This window comes from Musa acuminata, chromosome BXJ1-1 (assembly GCF_036884655.1).
Source record: "Musa acuminata AAA Group cultivar baxijiao chromosome BXJ1-1, Cavendish_Baxijiao_AAA, whole genome shotgun sequence".
Taxonomy (NCBI): Eukaryota; Viridiplantae; Streptophyta; class Magnoliopsida; order Zingiberales; family Musaceae; genus Musa; species Musa acuminata.
The window spans coordinates 3,131,203-3,146,597 of NC_088327.1; the positions used below are offsets into that span (position 1 = coordinate 3,131,203).

Below are 15,395 nucleotides of genomic sequence, written 5' to 3' on the forward strand. Positions count from 1 at the left end.
CTCACGGCCGACACGGTGAGACGGTACTGACTCGCATACATATACGCACAGGCCATAAGAGAAACACCACTGGCGCCAGTGCTTTGTTTCCTCTTCTTTCGGCTTCTCTCTTGCCCCGACTCGGTCCCCGTGTGCCCTGCGCTGCCCTGATCCCATGGCGCGCCCATAAATCTGAGCTGATACGCGGCGCGGTCACCGTGACCCACATGGAGGACGGCATGGGCGACCTGTTCGACTACATCGACGATCTGCTCGACGACGATGACGTGATGGCGCTGGTGGAGCACTGCGACGACGCGGCCGCTGCTCTGCTCCTCCCTCCCCTGCCGCTTGTCCCTGTTGCTGCTCCCGTCACCGCTGCTGATGGTGGGCTGGACTCCCTCGACTGCTCCGGGGACCACAATGCGGAGCTCGATGTTGTGCAACTGGAATGGATGCCCAAATTCTTATACGACTCCGACGCCTTCTCCCTCGACCTCCCGAGCTGCGACGCCATCGCCAACGATGCTGATGACAATGGCTCTCAAACCAAAGCCCGAGGCGACTCTTTCGTCTCTGCCTTGGGAGCGAACGCTACGGGAGGTGGCGACACGCCCGCTTCCTCCTCGTCCTGTTCGACTTCGGCTTCGTACTTCGGCGGCGGGAACAGCGCGAGAGCGATGCTTCCTCCCGTTGGTCCTCCGGAGCTTCCTCCTGTGATCCCCACCCGCGCGCGCAGCAAGCGCCAACGTCGCTCCACCTTAATGCCCCAGCCCCCTTCCTCGGACGTCGTCGCGGCCCCCCACCCACTGTCCGTGGCCTCCGATTCCGACCCTGAGAGCTTCGGCGAGTCCTGCCCCCCACCTCCTCCCCCGAAGAAGAAGAAGAAGAAGAGCAAGAAGAAGGGCCCCGGTGCCACCGCTGCGGCCGAAGGAAACGAGCCGGGCTCGCCTCCGCCGGGGAGGAAGTGCACGCACTGCGAGATACAGAAGACCCCGCAGTGGAGGGCCGGCCCGATGGGGCCCAAGACTCTCTGCAACGCCTGCGGCGTCCGGTACAGGTCCGGGCGGCTATTCCCGGAGTACCGCCCCGCCGGCAGCCCCACCTTCGTCTCCTCGCTCCACTCCAATTCCCACAAGAAGGTGGTCGAGATGCGGAACAAGGCCAGCCATTCTGCTGCCGCCCCCGGCGCCTCCGCGCCCTCCTCCGACGGCTGCGATCTTCTCGGCTACATGCGCCGGAAGGAATGAGCCGACGACGACAGCGAACAAACTTAGCCACGCGCAATCATTTCTCTTGTTTCCGTAGCTTTAGGATTCGTGTCGCTTTCTGATTTGATCGTTTGTTATTATTCTTTCTTCCAAATTCCACTTTTTAAGTTATGTACAGTAGAAAAATATGGCAGTTAGGAAGCAGTGACAGAGAGGAAGAGAAAGAATTGGCCATTCATCACAAGGAGAGGGGAAAGAAGACTTGAAGAGGATTAGTGTACTCAACTATTGGAGCTTGGTGTTCTTGATTCTTTATGCATATGATTGGCTGATTATTATTGATTATAATGTTATTTAAATTTATCTTTATCATTTAGCCTTTGTAAAAAATATATATATAATTATTCACCTCTTTTATTTCTCCTGCAGTGTTTTCTCTTGATGAGCTGCTTGGTAGATGAACACAGTCAATCTGTGATGTCCTCATCTCAGAGCATGAGAGGGGTACTGCATACAGCCTAAAACATAAGACATGTGATCATAAGAAAGATGGACCATTTTTGTGGATTCTTCAACCAGTGGTGACAGTGCTATGATGTCTTCATCAAACAGTATCACCTTACTTGACAATCAAATGGTCCAATGTGAGTTATGAATGATGAACAACTCCAAGTCCTACATCTCAATCAGACATTGAAATGAGACCCACTTACCTTCTTGATGGATTCAACCACCAACTTTAAATTGAATCTGTAGGATGATAAGAGAACCCATGCCCACAATTCCTTTGGATGTAGCTGCCAATGTTCTTGATGAGGAACAGAGTAGAGGCATTGAGTTTTGGCTTTGATTACTGTATGAATCACTACTCCTCTGTAATGAAGCATATGATATTTAATTATAGATTTGGATCATTAATCCTTCCTTCTAACTAGATTATATTATCACAGTTATTAATGTAGAAGTATTTGGTTTGGTTATTTTTTACTCATGGAGTTGGCCTGTTAAACCTCTAATCACAAATTAGATGTTGCATGACATTGAAATCAGCAGAAGAATGCAATCAGATATTAAAATTAGTTTTGGATATAAAGGGAAAAAAGACAAATAAATTGAACCATTTTTCAGCTTTATGCTTCACTTGAATTCATTCCTTCACTCTATTTAACATCTATCTTCATTCAACTCCAACATGAATTTGATGGTAAATACTGTGAGATAAAACCATGTTTCCTTTTTGCCTATTTTCTTTGTGGATGTAATTCTTTCCCAGTAATGCAGTGGACATAATTTGGAGAAATAAATTCTGAAATATTATAAAAAAAAACTTGATGCAAGAAATATTGGCTCCTTCTCACTTAACAACGATTTGATTGAGCAAAATGGTATGCATATTGTTGTAGCCTATTATAGAATATAGATGGAAATAATAGCTTATGAATATAGATGGAAACAATGCTTCAGAACAAAAACTTCAAAGATCACCTGAAAAGGAATTAAACTTTTTTTTTTTTCTCTTGAATTGGTGTTGCAGACTATGCCAAAAACATTATTATTTTACAACAGCGAAGCTGGTGAGGATCATTTGCTTCAGGGCATAGAATTCAACCAAATCAAGGTTATAAATAACATGATCTTTTTTCATGCCCTGGCAGCCATTTTAGCTTGCTGCTTTTACATTGGAAACTCATCAAAAACAATATGAAGCTCATCAAACAAAATGGATTGATGAGTAATGACAATAGATTATGAAGTTTTTTTACATCTACTATCCTCAGAATCCTATCCTGAATGTGTTGCATCCCAATTTGAGATTTATACCATGAAAAGAATCAAATTAGGTAGATAAACCTGCATCACCAAACATAATCATATTAGTCATTCAACCAAAAGTTCCTTCTGAAAACATATGATTGTGTTTTACCTTGGACTACCATGATTTTATTGAGATTGCTTTAGAGGCATCAAGATGGTTCAAACGGCAAGTTCCGAGGAGGAACTCTGGGAGCTCTTCTTCTGTATTCCCCTACATAACAAACAGTTCCATCAGGAAGGTCTCAATCATGAACACAAATTGATGGATTTGTTTTATAGTTTTATAATGATGAAGGAAACATCTAAAAAATTCTCTTTTAGACTACGGGGAATCTTGGTGAAGATGCATAGTTGCATGCCAAGCCTAGGAGATTACATTGATATGAAGCCGAATGAAACTATGGAAAAAGATATTTATTTGATAGCACAAAGTGCTGGATTAGTACCTGAATTAGAAATGCCATCTCTATTACAAGGTTACTCAGGTAACCCAGTACAAGACTCACAACACCCCTGGCAACTGTTGAGGAACCAATATCAATGCCAAGCTGGAATTCAGAGAAAAGAAAATTGCAAAGATATCAGAATGATCTTATGGTAGGATCAGAAAGAAACAAGAACACCTGTAAACCATAATGTGCTAGGCTTTGCACTTTGCACCAAATTGGGAAACCGACATCATATGTGGAAACTTCATTCTCGTTAAATCCAAATCACAGTGGCATTGCCATAGTGAAAAGGACATGACAAATATGCAGTGATGTATTCCATATGCCAGAAACATGTGGCTTCAATTTTGCATATGGCACTGTGTGATCATGTGCTATATGTGCGTTGAATTCAATCAACACAAGAACACCTTTAGAACCAAATTGGAAGTATGAACAAGCTCTAATTTTGGTGATCTGTAACTATTTCATCTTTGGTGATTTGTAACAATTTCCTATTAGCATTAGGTTGATTGTAGTTCTTCCAGTTACTCTCTCTCTTTCTCTCCCTCACCAAGTGGTTGTCTCATATTTCCAAATGTCATGGACTATGAAAGAGTTACCATATGAATTGTATTAGGATAAATATGACCAGAAGCTGATGGTTATAAACTCATTTTAATTAATAAATTTTATTTACTTATTTACTTTTTATCTGTCCCTCCTATCCATTTTCAACAGCTTTTAAGCTTTTGTTTCCTGATTCCTGTTTACATATTGTTTCCTGAATCTCTTCGTCCTTCTGGTGACCATGTTGTCAACCGTTATTTTGTTAAGAAATTATTTTGTTTTCCTAAATCTTGTTTCAACTTCAAAACTGGTGATCCGATCTAAGATCAAACAAGTGAGAGCTGGTGTTAAATAGCAGCTGGCCCTGAGTAGAAGCAATCAGCTTGCAAAAATATAGTTCAGCTAGGTCTTCCTTTGGTTGTGTTCTCACAAATTACTGTGAAAACTGAGCATGGCTTGGCTTACTCTTGAAGTCAACACACTTTAATAGTGCTAATATTAGCTATGCCGAAAGGATATTGGTTCACTCAGTTAGCAAGGGAATGTGAAGCTATATGATCAAAGAGACAACAAATTGAATCATGAAAATGAAAATGAAAATGAGGTTACAACCTCAGGAGTAATGACAGATTTCAATTCTGATCTAAACCAAGTTCATCTATCTCAGAATTAAGGTCCATAAACTGAAAAATGTTCTAGAAAGGTAGATGAAAAAGAAAATAAGAGAATGGAAGCACTGCCACTGGTAATAAATTAGTGACCTGAATAAAATTTTCTAAGAAGAAAAAGGAGAAAGGAAACCAGAGAATTCTGAATAGGAAGTCACAGTAGAAAGGTTTTGCATGGTTTTTCAGGGTGTTCGGAAAATGGAATATCGAATTAAAAAACATCATAAACTAAGTATCTCAACTTCCTTGTCTGTGATTTATTTTCTTAAAAATAGCACCAATTCATTTTAAGATTTTTCAGTAATGAGACAATTCTGGTTTTACTTCCATGATAAGTCAGAGAGAAAAAGCATCAACCCCTAAAAAGCCTATCATGTTGTGGACCATCTTACTAGATTTTTCTCACAACCATTTCTTTGATGTATGACAGCCAACAGTCTCATGCCATAAAATCCCAGTCTGTTCTATGTTCAACCAAAAGCATATGATACTAAACAACAATTTCTTAAGACTTTCTGAGTTTACCTCCAAGTAGTTTGTCCCATGAAAATAATTTATTTCCAGTGCACGGCCTACCAAACATGCTTTCTTACCCACACTTTGTTTTACAATCCAGGATCCCTGTAAACATATCAAATGGAGAACATATTATTGCAGGTGCAAATAATCGGCCAAGGAACTAACCGACACTTAAACATGGCACACACCTTTGTTATATGTGGGATTAGCTTAAACCTTGAATTCCTATAAGCATCATCTCCCCCGACAAATTTCTTCAGCAGTGGAATGCTTTCCACTGGTATATGTGTCATATAGTACAAAGCAAGGCTGTATGTGGTTGAACCTGGAACCTGAATTTTGAATTTCGATAAGAAGCCTCAGTGTAATATGTTTCACTAGAGAAACTAGGTGCACAGTTCTAGGATTTGAATGGCAAAGCATACCTGTATGTTCACAATAAAGAAAAACTCCCTGCCACCTTGTGCTGCATATTTCTGCAATATTTGAAACTCCTGTGGTTATACAGGTAGCGGAAATCATTTCTTTAATTGCACGTCAAGTATAAACATGTCAATCACCTGCACAATGCTCCCAGGGCGACCACCGAGGTCATCTTCACGTTTATCAGACTTTAGCCAATCAGCAGCTACCATTTTCATCAATGTATCATTGACAGCAATCTGTTTGAAGATGAATTAACAAATGCACCCAAAATTAACACTAGTGAAAAAAATGATGGAATTGAACTAAGTCATCTTACAAGTTACATAACATTAGATTGTATTGGCTTGTGATGTGTTTACCTAGAGAAGTTGCTATATGACTAAAATTTTTAATTTGACAATTTAGAGATATCTCACTAGAAGAATGAAAAAGAAACATTTTTTCTTGGCATAGATATAATATTATGATAATAGATGTCTTCAAGTAGCAATTAGTACCTTTTTATGGTCTTGTAAATAGGTTCTACCACGAATCAAGAATGTTGATGGATCTGCACTTGCCCAACTACAAGGAAGTGAAAAGCTTGAGTCCTTTTGTAGTGTGGACCCATAACTACATGATGCTGCATCTCCTATTGGAGCATCTTGCAAGTCCATGTAACCTCTCCTTTGAACTGCATAAGGCCAAGTGAAAAGTAATTAAAGGTATATAAATGAGATGCAATTGACTAAGATTCATTATATTTTGTTAGATATTAAAAGCTGTGAGAATTTGTCAAAATTACCTGCAAGGCCCTGCAACCTTTTCATAAGAACTGCAGCCGTTGACAGCTTAGGCTGCTGAAGGTTCTGCATTAGTCATATTAACCAACAAAGCTAACATGTAACAAGAATGTTTAATTGACTGATAAGATGAACACAACTCAACATGGTTAAAATTTGGATAAAATGAGACTTATCCCTTTTGTTATATAATGCAAACTTGTTCTTTTTTTTAAAATCTTTCCCTGTCTCTTTGTAACAACTAGTTTGAATGGACCTCACTTCTGACCCCTTGTCTGCTATTCTTGGTTTCTGTGTGAAATGTGGACCTTTATTGCACTAATCTGTGTGAACTCATTTAAGGGAACTTACTTCCAAATTTCTGATAAACGGTCTATTGGTTTTAGTTAAATTGTCAGGCAATAATGTTAGTAAAATATTAGGTTTTCAAGATAAAACAAAATACTTGTAAAGTCTTCTTATAAAAAAAAATGTTTCATTTTCCAAAAAGCTGAGGAAAATTTGAGGATAATAGCAATGATCTACCTGAGACTGCAATTGTGAATCCGAAGGCCATGTATCCTCTTGTTTATCATATTCTGGTTCATCTGGAAAATCAAAAAATTCATCAGCAGCATCATTCAATTCGAGGAATGATCCACTCATGCTAGCAGGTTTTGTATCAGATTCCTGGGACCCTTCTGTTCGTTCTTCACTCTTTCTATTCTCAACTGGCAATTGCACATTCTCTTCTACATCTTCAGTCAGTGACAAACTGATATCTCTCTTTTGTTCTTCCATTGAGACATCAGAGCTTGGGCATTTTCCCAGTTTTGCATGAAACATCTCCCTTAATGCTGCAAAGTAACAATGTTAAGTAATTGTCAGCATTATGACATGTCTAAAGCAAAAGAATATTGATGAAAAAAAACTGAAGAGCAAATCTTCAGTCAATAGAATGAATGATACCTGCAACTCTCTCTAGCATCCTGATAGTAATATTTTTTGCAGAAGAGGTGAATATGTAAGGCAACCAAAATTTCCAATCAATAGCAAGCATGTGTTTAACTACTGATTCTTTTCCTTGGTTTATAGGAGATATCACGTACCCCCCACCTACAAACAGTGGAAATAAGTCATTATACAATCATCTTAAGTTTGCATATCTGACAAATAGATAAGCAAACTTCACCGACAAATTATAAGCATACATTACTTTTAAGGCAGGCACGTGTATATCCTTTCTGAGGTCGACATTTTCGGTGGAACACAGAGTGGTAAAGAATTACTGTACAAAAGGCGCAAAGTAGTTTTAGGCCATTGTAAAGCTCTATGATGAGAGGAGAAAATAATGAATTCTCTGGTATTACCATACGTTCCATCCTCTTCCCTCCTCCAATAACGTCGTGCCAATAAATCTCTTGGTTTCATACCCCTACAAGCTAAATGTTTAGTCAAGATCTATTAAGAACCAGTATGGAAATAATAGTAGAATGAAGATGATCAACAATAAAAGATCTAAATTTGAATGGAATCTGACCAAGGTAGCCAATCACCACGCAATTTCTTGTGAATAATGTCTGTATGCCCATCAAGATGCTCTATTACACTGCCATGATCAAAACAGAAGTCCCACCTGCAAGAAACATCCATACCAACCATTTAGCAGGAGAAGATATCAACAGATTACAGCACTAGGTTTACCATGCATGTAGTTCATGGCAAGTTGTCTCCAGTGTGTTCCATTTATTCATGTTTTTACTTAGACATTTCCAACATTGCTGTGGATGTGCCATAGATTTCTAATCAAGAATTATGTCCAAGGTGTCTTGTGCTTGTCATTTCAACATCTTAAATTGATTCCTCTGAAGGCAACAGATGACATAAACTCACTCTGATCTTGATGGACCAAGAGACATAACTGCCCAGAAAATGGCCTCGGGAGTTGCATCAACAACACCTATAGCCATTATAGCTGGATGGTCATCCCAATGCTGAGGAAAGAAGCATAATCAATTTATAAAACAATATATTTAATGCAAGGGATCATCAGCCAAATTTGATGACTACCTCTCCAAGAAAATCATCATCCTTCACCTCTTTAAATAACCGTAATCCTGCACAAACTCTATGAAATAATTATAATATTAAAATAAGCAAAAATGTTCAAACCAATTTAATAGAATGTACCATTATTGCAGCCAAAAATTGTCCACGAAGAAGGTGCTACAACATCAGAAGTTATTTGATTCATTTGCGTAGATGAGATAGCATTCATATCTAGCAACAATTAGACAAACTTCTGTGAGAAAGGGAAAATTAAGCAACCAAATTTAGAAGTATCAAGATACTAAAGAACAGTACAAGAATAGTCATTTTCTTGGGATGCATATTTCAGAAACGCATATTAATCATAAGAACTTGAACTGAAAGCTGAAGCTAAGGCTTGGACTCTTCCATTATCAATCATGATTAGAACACTACTAGTGTCATCTGGAAAAGATGAGAATAAATATGCTCACCAAATGAATGCATGTGACTTCGTCTCCTACTCAACCTGTAATGTAAAAGTATCCAAAGTATAAGCATCATAGAGAAACATCATATGCCAGAGTAAACCTTGTCTTTCCAACTCAGATATTAAGATACAATAGATTAAGCACAACGATAATCAACCAAAGAAAATAAATCAATTTACAACAATAATCAACCTCAGAGATGGCCATCTTCTTTTTGAACAAGCCACAGTGTTATCTTCTTTTGTGGGGCACACCTACAGGTAAATAACCAGTGTCAATTAATTCCATTCAGAGATAATTGCTGAAGTATTGTAGAGAATCAAAACCTTCAATGTTGCTTCTATCAAGGAGCTTATCCATCTAGCTGCTTCTTCAGAACTTCTAGCACCCAACTGCAGAGACAAATTTCAGGACTACAATATTTAAATTGTCCAGGCAACATAATTCCTGACATCAGAAATTTTCTATAATTTGGAAGCCTTTACCTTAAGCTGATTGCTGTGATTGGAAGTGTTGTACAAGGTAAAAAGAAAGAAAACCTGTATGTTGGCATTAACTTTCCAAATTAAGTAGCAGGATAATAGTCTAAAAAAAGCTACTTTCTGTATTTTGATAGTATTCTCACATTCCCCTTGATATTTTCTCTCCCATTGTCATTTACACGGATGCAGGAATCAATTTGTGCACATCTTACAGGAACCTGAAAGAACAATATTTATGCACATGTTAGCAGTGGTCACTAATTACTCTCAAAAAATTAGAATGTACTTAATTTGGCTTCATCTAATGAAAGTATAAAAACATCATGATATTAGTATCTTCCATTACCTGGCTAAAATGTAAGATAACTTTTATGTTCTTTTTGGGCCGAAAGAGAACTTTTTTGCTTTACTTTTATGTTCATTAACATCTTGGTGTGCTAATAGAGAAAAAAATGATTAACAGAAACAACAAATTGATTTTGATGTTGATATTCTGGTGGCTGATCATGAGTAATGAGGGACATGCTACTATATTTACCATTATAAGATGTTAACGCAGCTTACCCCTGCCATATATTTTGCATCTAATGTACACATTCTCACCCCTGTATTCAGATCAACCAAGGTTACAAGGGAGCGACCTTATATGGCACAAATGCTTGTTTTTTACACTAATTATCCCCACATGCCACATCGACAGGAGCTTTGTACATTTGGTTACCCTTTGTTTCCATTAAATAGAATGAATGATTATCTACATCGGTGGTGGATTCATGCCTTTTAACTTAATTTAAAACTCGTGTTATTGTCATACAATATCAACATACCTCAGGGTGCTCAGTGTTTGTTTTCACAAAGTTGGACCTCCAAGACATTATATTTGTCTTTTAATATTATCTATTCTGTGTCTAAATTCAAACAAACTTTCAGTTGGATAGTTGCAAATATTGTGGAAAACTATAAATATGCTAAACAATTTTTTTCCTTTTGGTAAGTGATTAAAATTTTCATAAAAATCAGTAGAGACACGAGAATCACAGGAATATTTGTATCAACCACCCCAATTTTCAATCTCCCTCACTATCACTGCACTTGATGGCTCTCCATAATTCATTCGCAAATGTTACAGCCGATCTCTAGGAACATGAATTTGGCCATGTTTTGGAACAACATGTGACCCAAGTAGATTAATAGTTTCCTTTGATCTTCCTACTCTTTTGAACTTTTCAACTTCTCCACTCCCAAACCAGTACAGGATACATCTGGACAGGTCAGATGTAATGAGAAGGGTGCACATCAAAGCTGACAAACTAGCAATGCTTAAATGCCTCAGTAAAATCCCATAAATCTTCAAGTTTTTTTTTCTTAATGAGAGTTTTCTTTCATTGGGTGTTTAAAATTAAAACCCAGCAATTACGTCATTAGCAATTTCTTTGCTGATTTCTCCATCACCTGGAGGACTAAACCAGTTCCCCAAATCCCTAGCTTTTCTTCAGCAAAAAAACAATTCCACACTACAAAACTTGTTATTGGAACAAAATTAACAACCCATTCAAACATGGACTCCATTCCATAAACTAGTTCCCCATATCAGTATCAAACGTGCTTTAAACACTCCATTGCCCTTCTGTGATGTTCCACATCCCACCGTTTCCCCTTCGTATCTAAGAACTGAAAATAATCGCATCAAACTACCTAAATGAAATCCATATTACGATCTATATATGCATCTCAAGAATCAGTAGTATAATCGCTATACGAATCCCAAAATTCTCCTATATTCCCAATATATTCAAGCACACGTTTTGCTCCACGAAAACATAGAACAAAAGGTAAGAGACGGCAGAGGAAGAGCCACCACCTGCGTAGAGGCGGTGGGCGCGGCTCGGTAGCAATTGAGAGAGTTGTCACGATGGTCGAGGACGAAGTAGCGCTTGCGCGAGTACTGCAGCCCGAGCCGGTTCGACCGGAAGAGGTACAGCCACCCCTCCATCCTCCCTCGCCCCTCTCCTTCCGAGCTACTGCCCATTGGAATTCCTCTTCCTCCTCCTTCCTCGGATCCGTCGCTTCAAAGCGTCGATCCGAAGACGGAAAGAAATAAATTTGCTAGTTTCTCTGAGACGAAAGGATGCGTCGCTTGTGCCGTTCGCTTTCTTCCTCTACCAGTACGAGAAGGAGTAGAAGGAGACGAGGAAGAGGTCAGCTTTAGGCGGCCTCAACAGCAACAGGTTGGCGCTGCCATTATACTATACGGCAACGAGTACCGTGAGACTCTGCCTTCGGCATGTAGCAGAAGAAGGTAGATAGAGGGAGAGAGAGAGAGATGGGAAATAGGATTACCAGCTCTGACATCGACTCGAGCGATCCTTGAGAAGCCGGAATTCCTCGCGCTTCTCTCTCACATTAATCTATATATAATTCCTCTCCCTCACCACTTTTCATCTCAATCTCACCAATCTTTCTATTTACCCTATTGGCTTTTGATGAAATAAATAAGACGGGATTTCGGCGGGATTGGAGTCGAAAACATATTGTGATAAATGTGTTTATCATGGGATTAAAATCATTAATATAACAAAGAATTTTGGATGGGTCAACTGTTGTACCGGTTTTCTTGAGTCAAAGATTTTGATTTCTTGTGATTCGAGAGGTGATTGGTAATAGAATCTAATTTTCCTTTTGTAAAAAAAATAGAATATCAATATGGGCAAATTCTTCCAATCTAAACTTCACGTTTTTTTATGATACTAAAATTTCCCTCAAAATATACAAGAAATTCAAAGAAGATGAGTGCTCTGCCACAAAAAATAATAATAATAATAATTTTTTTCTGAGGAATTCATCCTATTATTAAAACTCGAGGAGATATATATATATATATATATATATATATATATATATATATATATATATATATATAGAAAATATGCCAATAATTTTTGCTCCACGCAAAAAGAATGCGGTTGGATTCGCTTATGGAAAGCCATTGGGAGCATCTGATGCAGACACCCACGAGTCATTCATTCAAGTTAGTGGTGCTCATGCGGTGTTCTTCATGACTGCCTCAAAAGTCTTACCATTGCTAAGTGGCAGCTGTTTTCTTCTCATGAACAATTGACCACAGTAATCTATATTGATATTTCCTCGATGTATACCGGTCAAGAGGTAGAAGCTTCAGATTTGCAAGTAACAGAGTTGGATTGGTCGAGTTAGGGGAAGCAGAGTGACTCGAGGAAGGAAGTCATACGAAGAAACCTGGTTTTAATATGGCCACAGGAAGGTTGGTGGTGACGAGGGGAAGCTTTTGTTGACCAACTCTAATGGAAGCACTTGATTTGTCAACATGTCTGGCCAGCAAAACCTGCCCCCGATATGGATTCGTATGCTCTGTTTTCCATCCCATCACCCCCTTCCTGTCATAGCCTTTTGTTCAGCAACTCTTCCTTCTTCAAACCTTGATTCTTCAGGTGTAGGTTTCTTACTATACATATATGTGAAGGAGTGATCACAAATCTCAAATGTTTAATCTAATAGATGCTTTGACATAGATATCCTTTCGAGTGCAAATCCAGAAGAAGAATAGATATTACATGAATATTCTTAGTTAAACCTTAGAAAAGAGGCTAATAATATGTTTAATTGGACGATCATAAAATCTAAAAACTTTTAAGTTGCTGTACTAAAAGAAGGCTGCTTTCATCAACATAATACGCAAAACTAAAGCAGCAGCAGTTGTCTGATTAAATTCATTAGAGAAAGGAGAGGAATTAAAGCTCATATTCTCCGATGACAGTGATATGCGGCACATAAATTATGAGAAGATGTTATTACGGGGAAACAAAAACCCTATACAACTTGCTGTACTTCAACCATGGCAAGGCTCCATGTCGCAGGCCACATCAAAGACAAGTATGAGAGAAGGTGGGCAACCTGTAATCTGAACAAAAGTATAGGGAAGACTTTTTTTAGTCAAGGAAAAGGCTTTGGGTCCACAGAAAAGAGAGAGAGAGAGAGAGAGAGAGAGAGAGAGAGAGAGAGACAGTTGTTGGTGTGTCATTTGGATTCCTTGAGAATGCCGCAGAGTTGGGACATCATGACACATCTCGAGGAGACTTCAAGTTAATAGATTGGGTGTGTTTTGGATTCATGTGAGGAGAGGTTTACTTGGGGAATTAGTCCTTTTCTGGACAGGTAATGAATGCATGGGTTGGTGTAGTCGTTGCCACTGTCGGAGTGCGAGGAAGATGATATGTTTCTTGAGATGATGGAAAACCCAAATGGTTATGCTGTAGCAAATACTATTGAGCTGAAGTATTTGTTGTCTTCATCTTGCAATCAGAAAGAGGAAATCGATGATAAGGTGCTTTTAATTATTCGAGAAAAATATCATACTCGCTTGACTTGATTCTGAGGTCATTTAATCTGAGCATAGATGCGTAGCTATCCATCCAATCATAACAGCATAATTCTTTGTTCCATTGGAGAACTGTCAGCATTCATTGAAAAGGGTATATATGCTATTAAGTCCACTAGTTTTATTCATATGGAGTAGTAATATGAAACACGAGACATATAATGACGATCACAACAATGCAAATAATTCATAGGACCTTCCAATATAGTAAGAAAAAGGTCTTTAGAGACCCTCTTGACCCAACCTTAAGACATACTAAAATCCTATGTTAATAAACATGTTTTCATTGTGAGTTCGAGATAGATGAATAGCCATCTAATCACACTGATCGGATCGATGTCGTAGTGACCGACTTTTCTAATTATTAGGGTTTATTTATTTCCTCGACATTTCTCCTCAACATTTTCTTAGCAAACACTTCAATTTTAGACTAATATAGCTTGAAAATGCCATCTATCTTCTTCGTAGGGAGAAGGGTTCTAAAATGGATAATATCTCTGCTAATCAGGATCAATTCCTGAAGGGTGCAAAATGAAATTTTGGCTCCATGATTGGAATGGTAATAAATAATAATATTACCACAATCCAAAAATTTAACAGTGGGAAAACCAAATTTTAAGAGGGGAAAAATAAAAAAAGTATGGGGCCTTTTTCTAAACTTGCAGAATCATTCATCTTAATTTTTCTTGAAAAAACAAAATAACACTAAATGAGTTTAGCAGTGAAGTATTTAGGGGTTATTTGGTTAGACACAAGCAGGAAATTTGCAATTGTGAAACAAGACATTTCACAAAAAATATGAGATGAATCAGATGTTTAGTTGCCTCTCTTGCATCTGAAACCTAGTAATTGCAGTGGTTGTATGAGAGTGCCCATAATAGCAGAAACTTCAATAGCCTAAAATGAATATGGACTCCTAGATGCAACAAAACAAACAAAAAATTTCATACAACTGGAGTAAAAGAGTGCAAGCAACCAAACTACTTAGTTGATGCAACACTTCAGATCCAAATTCGGATATGTTAATCACAACAAGAAAAGCAATGTGGAGAAGCTCTGCAATAACAGTTCTCTGTTCATCCACTTCATAATTGCATTGATTCTATTACCCCTTGAAAAAACACCTAATCAAATGATGAATGACACTTGGAAGGTTACACACTTCCAACCTAGTCCGATTCAGACAATGAGTTCATACAAAACTTCAAAACCACGGCGGCTCTAACACAGCATATGATGACCTTCACAGCTTCTGATGTCAGCTACATAAGATGATGTAGGAACAAGTGATGATCTGTACTGACATAAAAGATACAAAGCTGACTGGACTGCTCTATTTGTATTACACAATCAAGCTGATCCTTGGAAATAATGGATGGTTTAGTTATAGTTCTCATGAAAGTAATCTTAAGTCGGCCACGTTACCAGGTCTCATATCCAGAAGTGGAAAAGCTATAGCACCAGAGAGCCTCTCAAAAATATCCTGAATACTAGATTGTCCCTTTATCATTAGATACCCATATCACCCTGTCAAATAATTATTATCCGTTATGAGATGTATAAGTTAGACATGTACCCTTCCAGTTCTTGATAGTTTATCTTT

The 15,395-nt window shown here is 38.4% G+C and overlaps 2 protein-coding genes across 8 annotated transcripts; one reads left to right on the top strand and one right to left on the bottom strand.

Annotated features, from left to right (window-relative positions):
• The first annotated feature begins 57 nt into the window (after positions 1–57).
• Positions 58–1,562, top strand: LOC135608476 (GATA transcription factor 8-like). Its single transcript, XM_065101434.1, has one exon. It carries the CDS (start codon positions 207–209, stop codon positions 1,227–1,229), a length of 1,023 nt encoding a protein of 340 aa, XP_064957506.1. The 5' UTR covers positions 58–206; the 3' UTR covers positions 1,230–1,562.
• Positions 1,563–2,676: 1,114 nt separating this feature from the next.
• LOC135582598 (protein ENHANCED DISEASE RESISTANCE 2-like) lies at positions 2,677–11,847 on the bottom strand. Of its 7 annotated transcripts, none has more exons than XM_065101701.1 (24): positions 11,719–11,847; positions 11,240–11,624; positions 9,522–9,596; positions 9,382–9,435; positions 9,223–9,288; positions 9,089–9,150; positions 8,900–8,934; positions 8,568–8,657; positions 8,448–8,494; positions 8,271–8,371; positions 7,934–8,013; positions 7,748–7,819; positions 7,594–7,665; positions 7,347–7,493; positions 6,924–7,234; positions 6,401–6,464; positions 6,114–6,289; positions 5,751–5,852; positions 5,616–5,666; positions 5,379–5,522; positions 5,197–5,292; positions 3,452–3,553; positions 3,115–3,216; positions 2,677–3,041 (listed from the first exon to the last, which is right to left on the bottom strand). In XM_065101701.1, exons 2-23 carry the CDS (start codon positions 11,405–11,407, stop codon positions 3,121–3,123), a joined length of 2,211 nt encoding a protein of 736 aa, XP_064957773.1. In that variant the 5' UTR covers positions 11,408–11,624; positions 11,719–11,847; the 3' UTR covers positions 2,677–3,041; positions 3,115–3,120. The 7 variants fall into 7 exon arrangements, 6 of the variants coding, with proteins under 6 accessions (XP_064957773.1, XP_064957801.1, XP_064957732.1 ...); XM_065101729.1 differs by having other exon boundaries at positions 6,401–6,452; positions 7,748–7,812; positions 7,918–8,013; XM_065101660.1 differs by having other exon boundaries at positions 6,401–6,455; positions 7,748–7,812; positions 7,918–8,013.
• Positions 11,848–15,395: the final 3,548 nt, after the last annotated feature.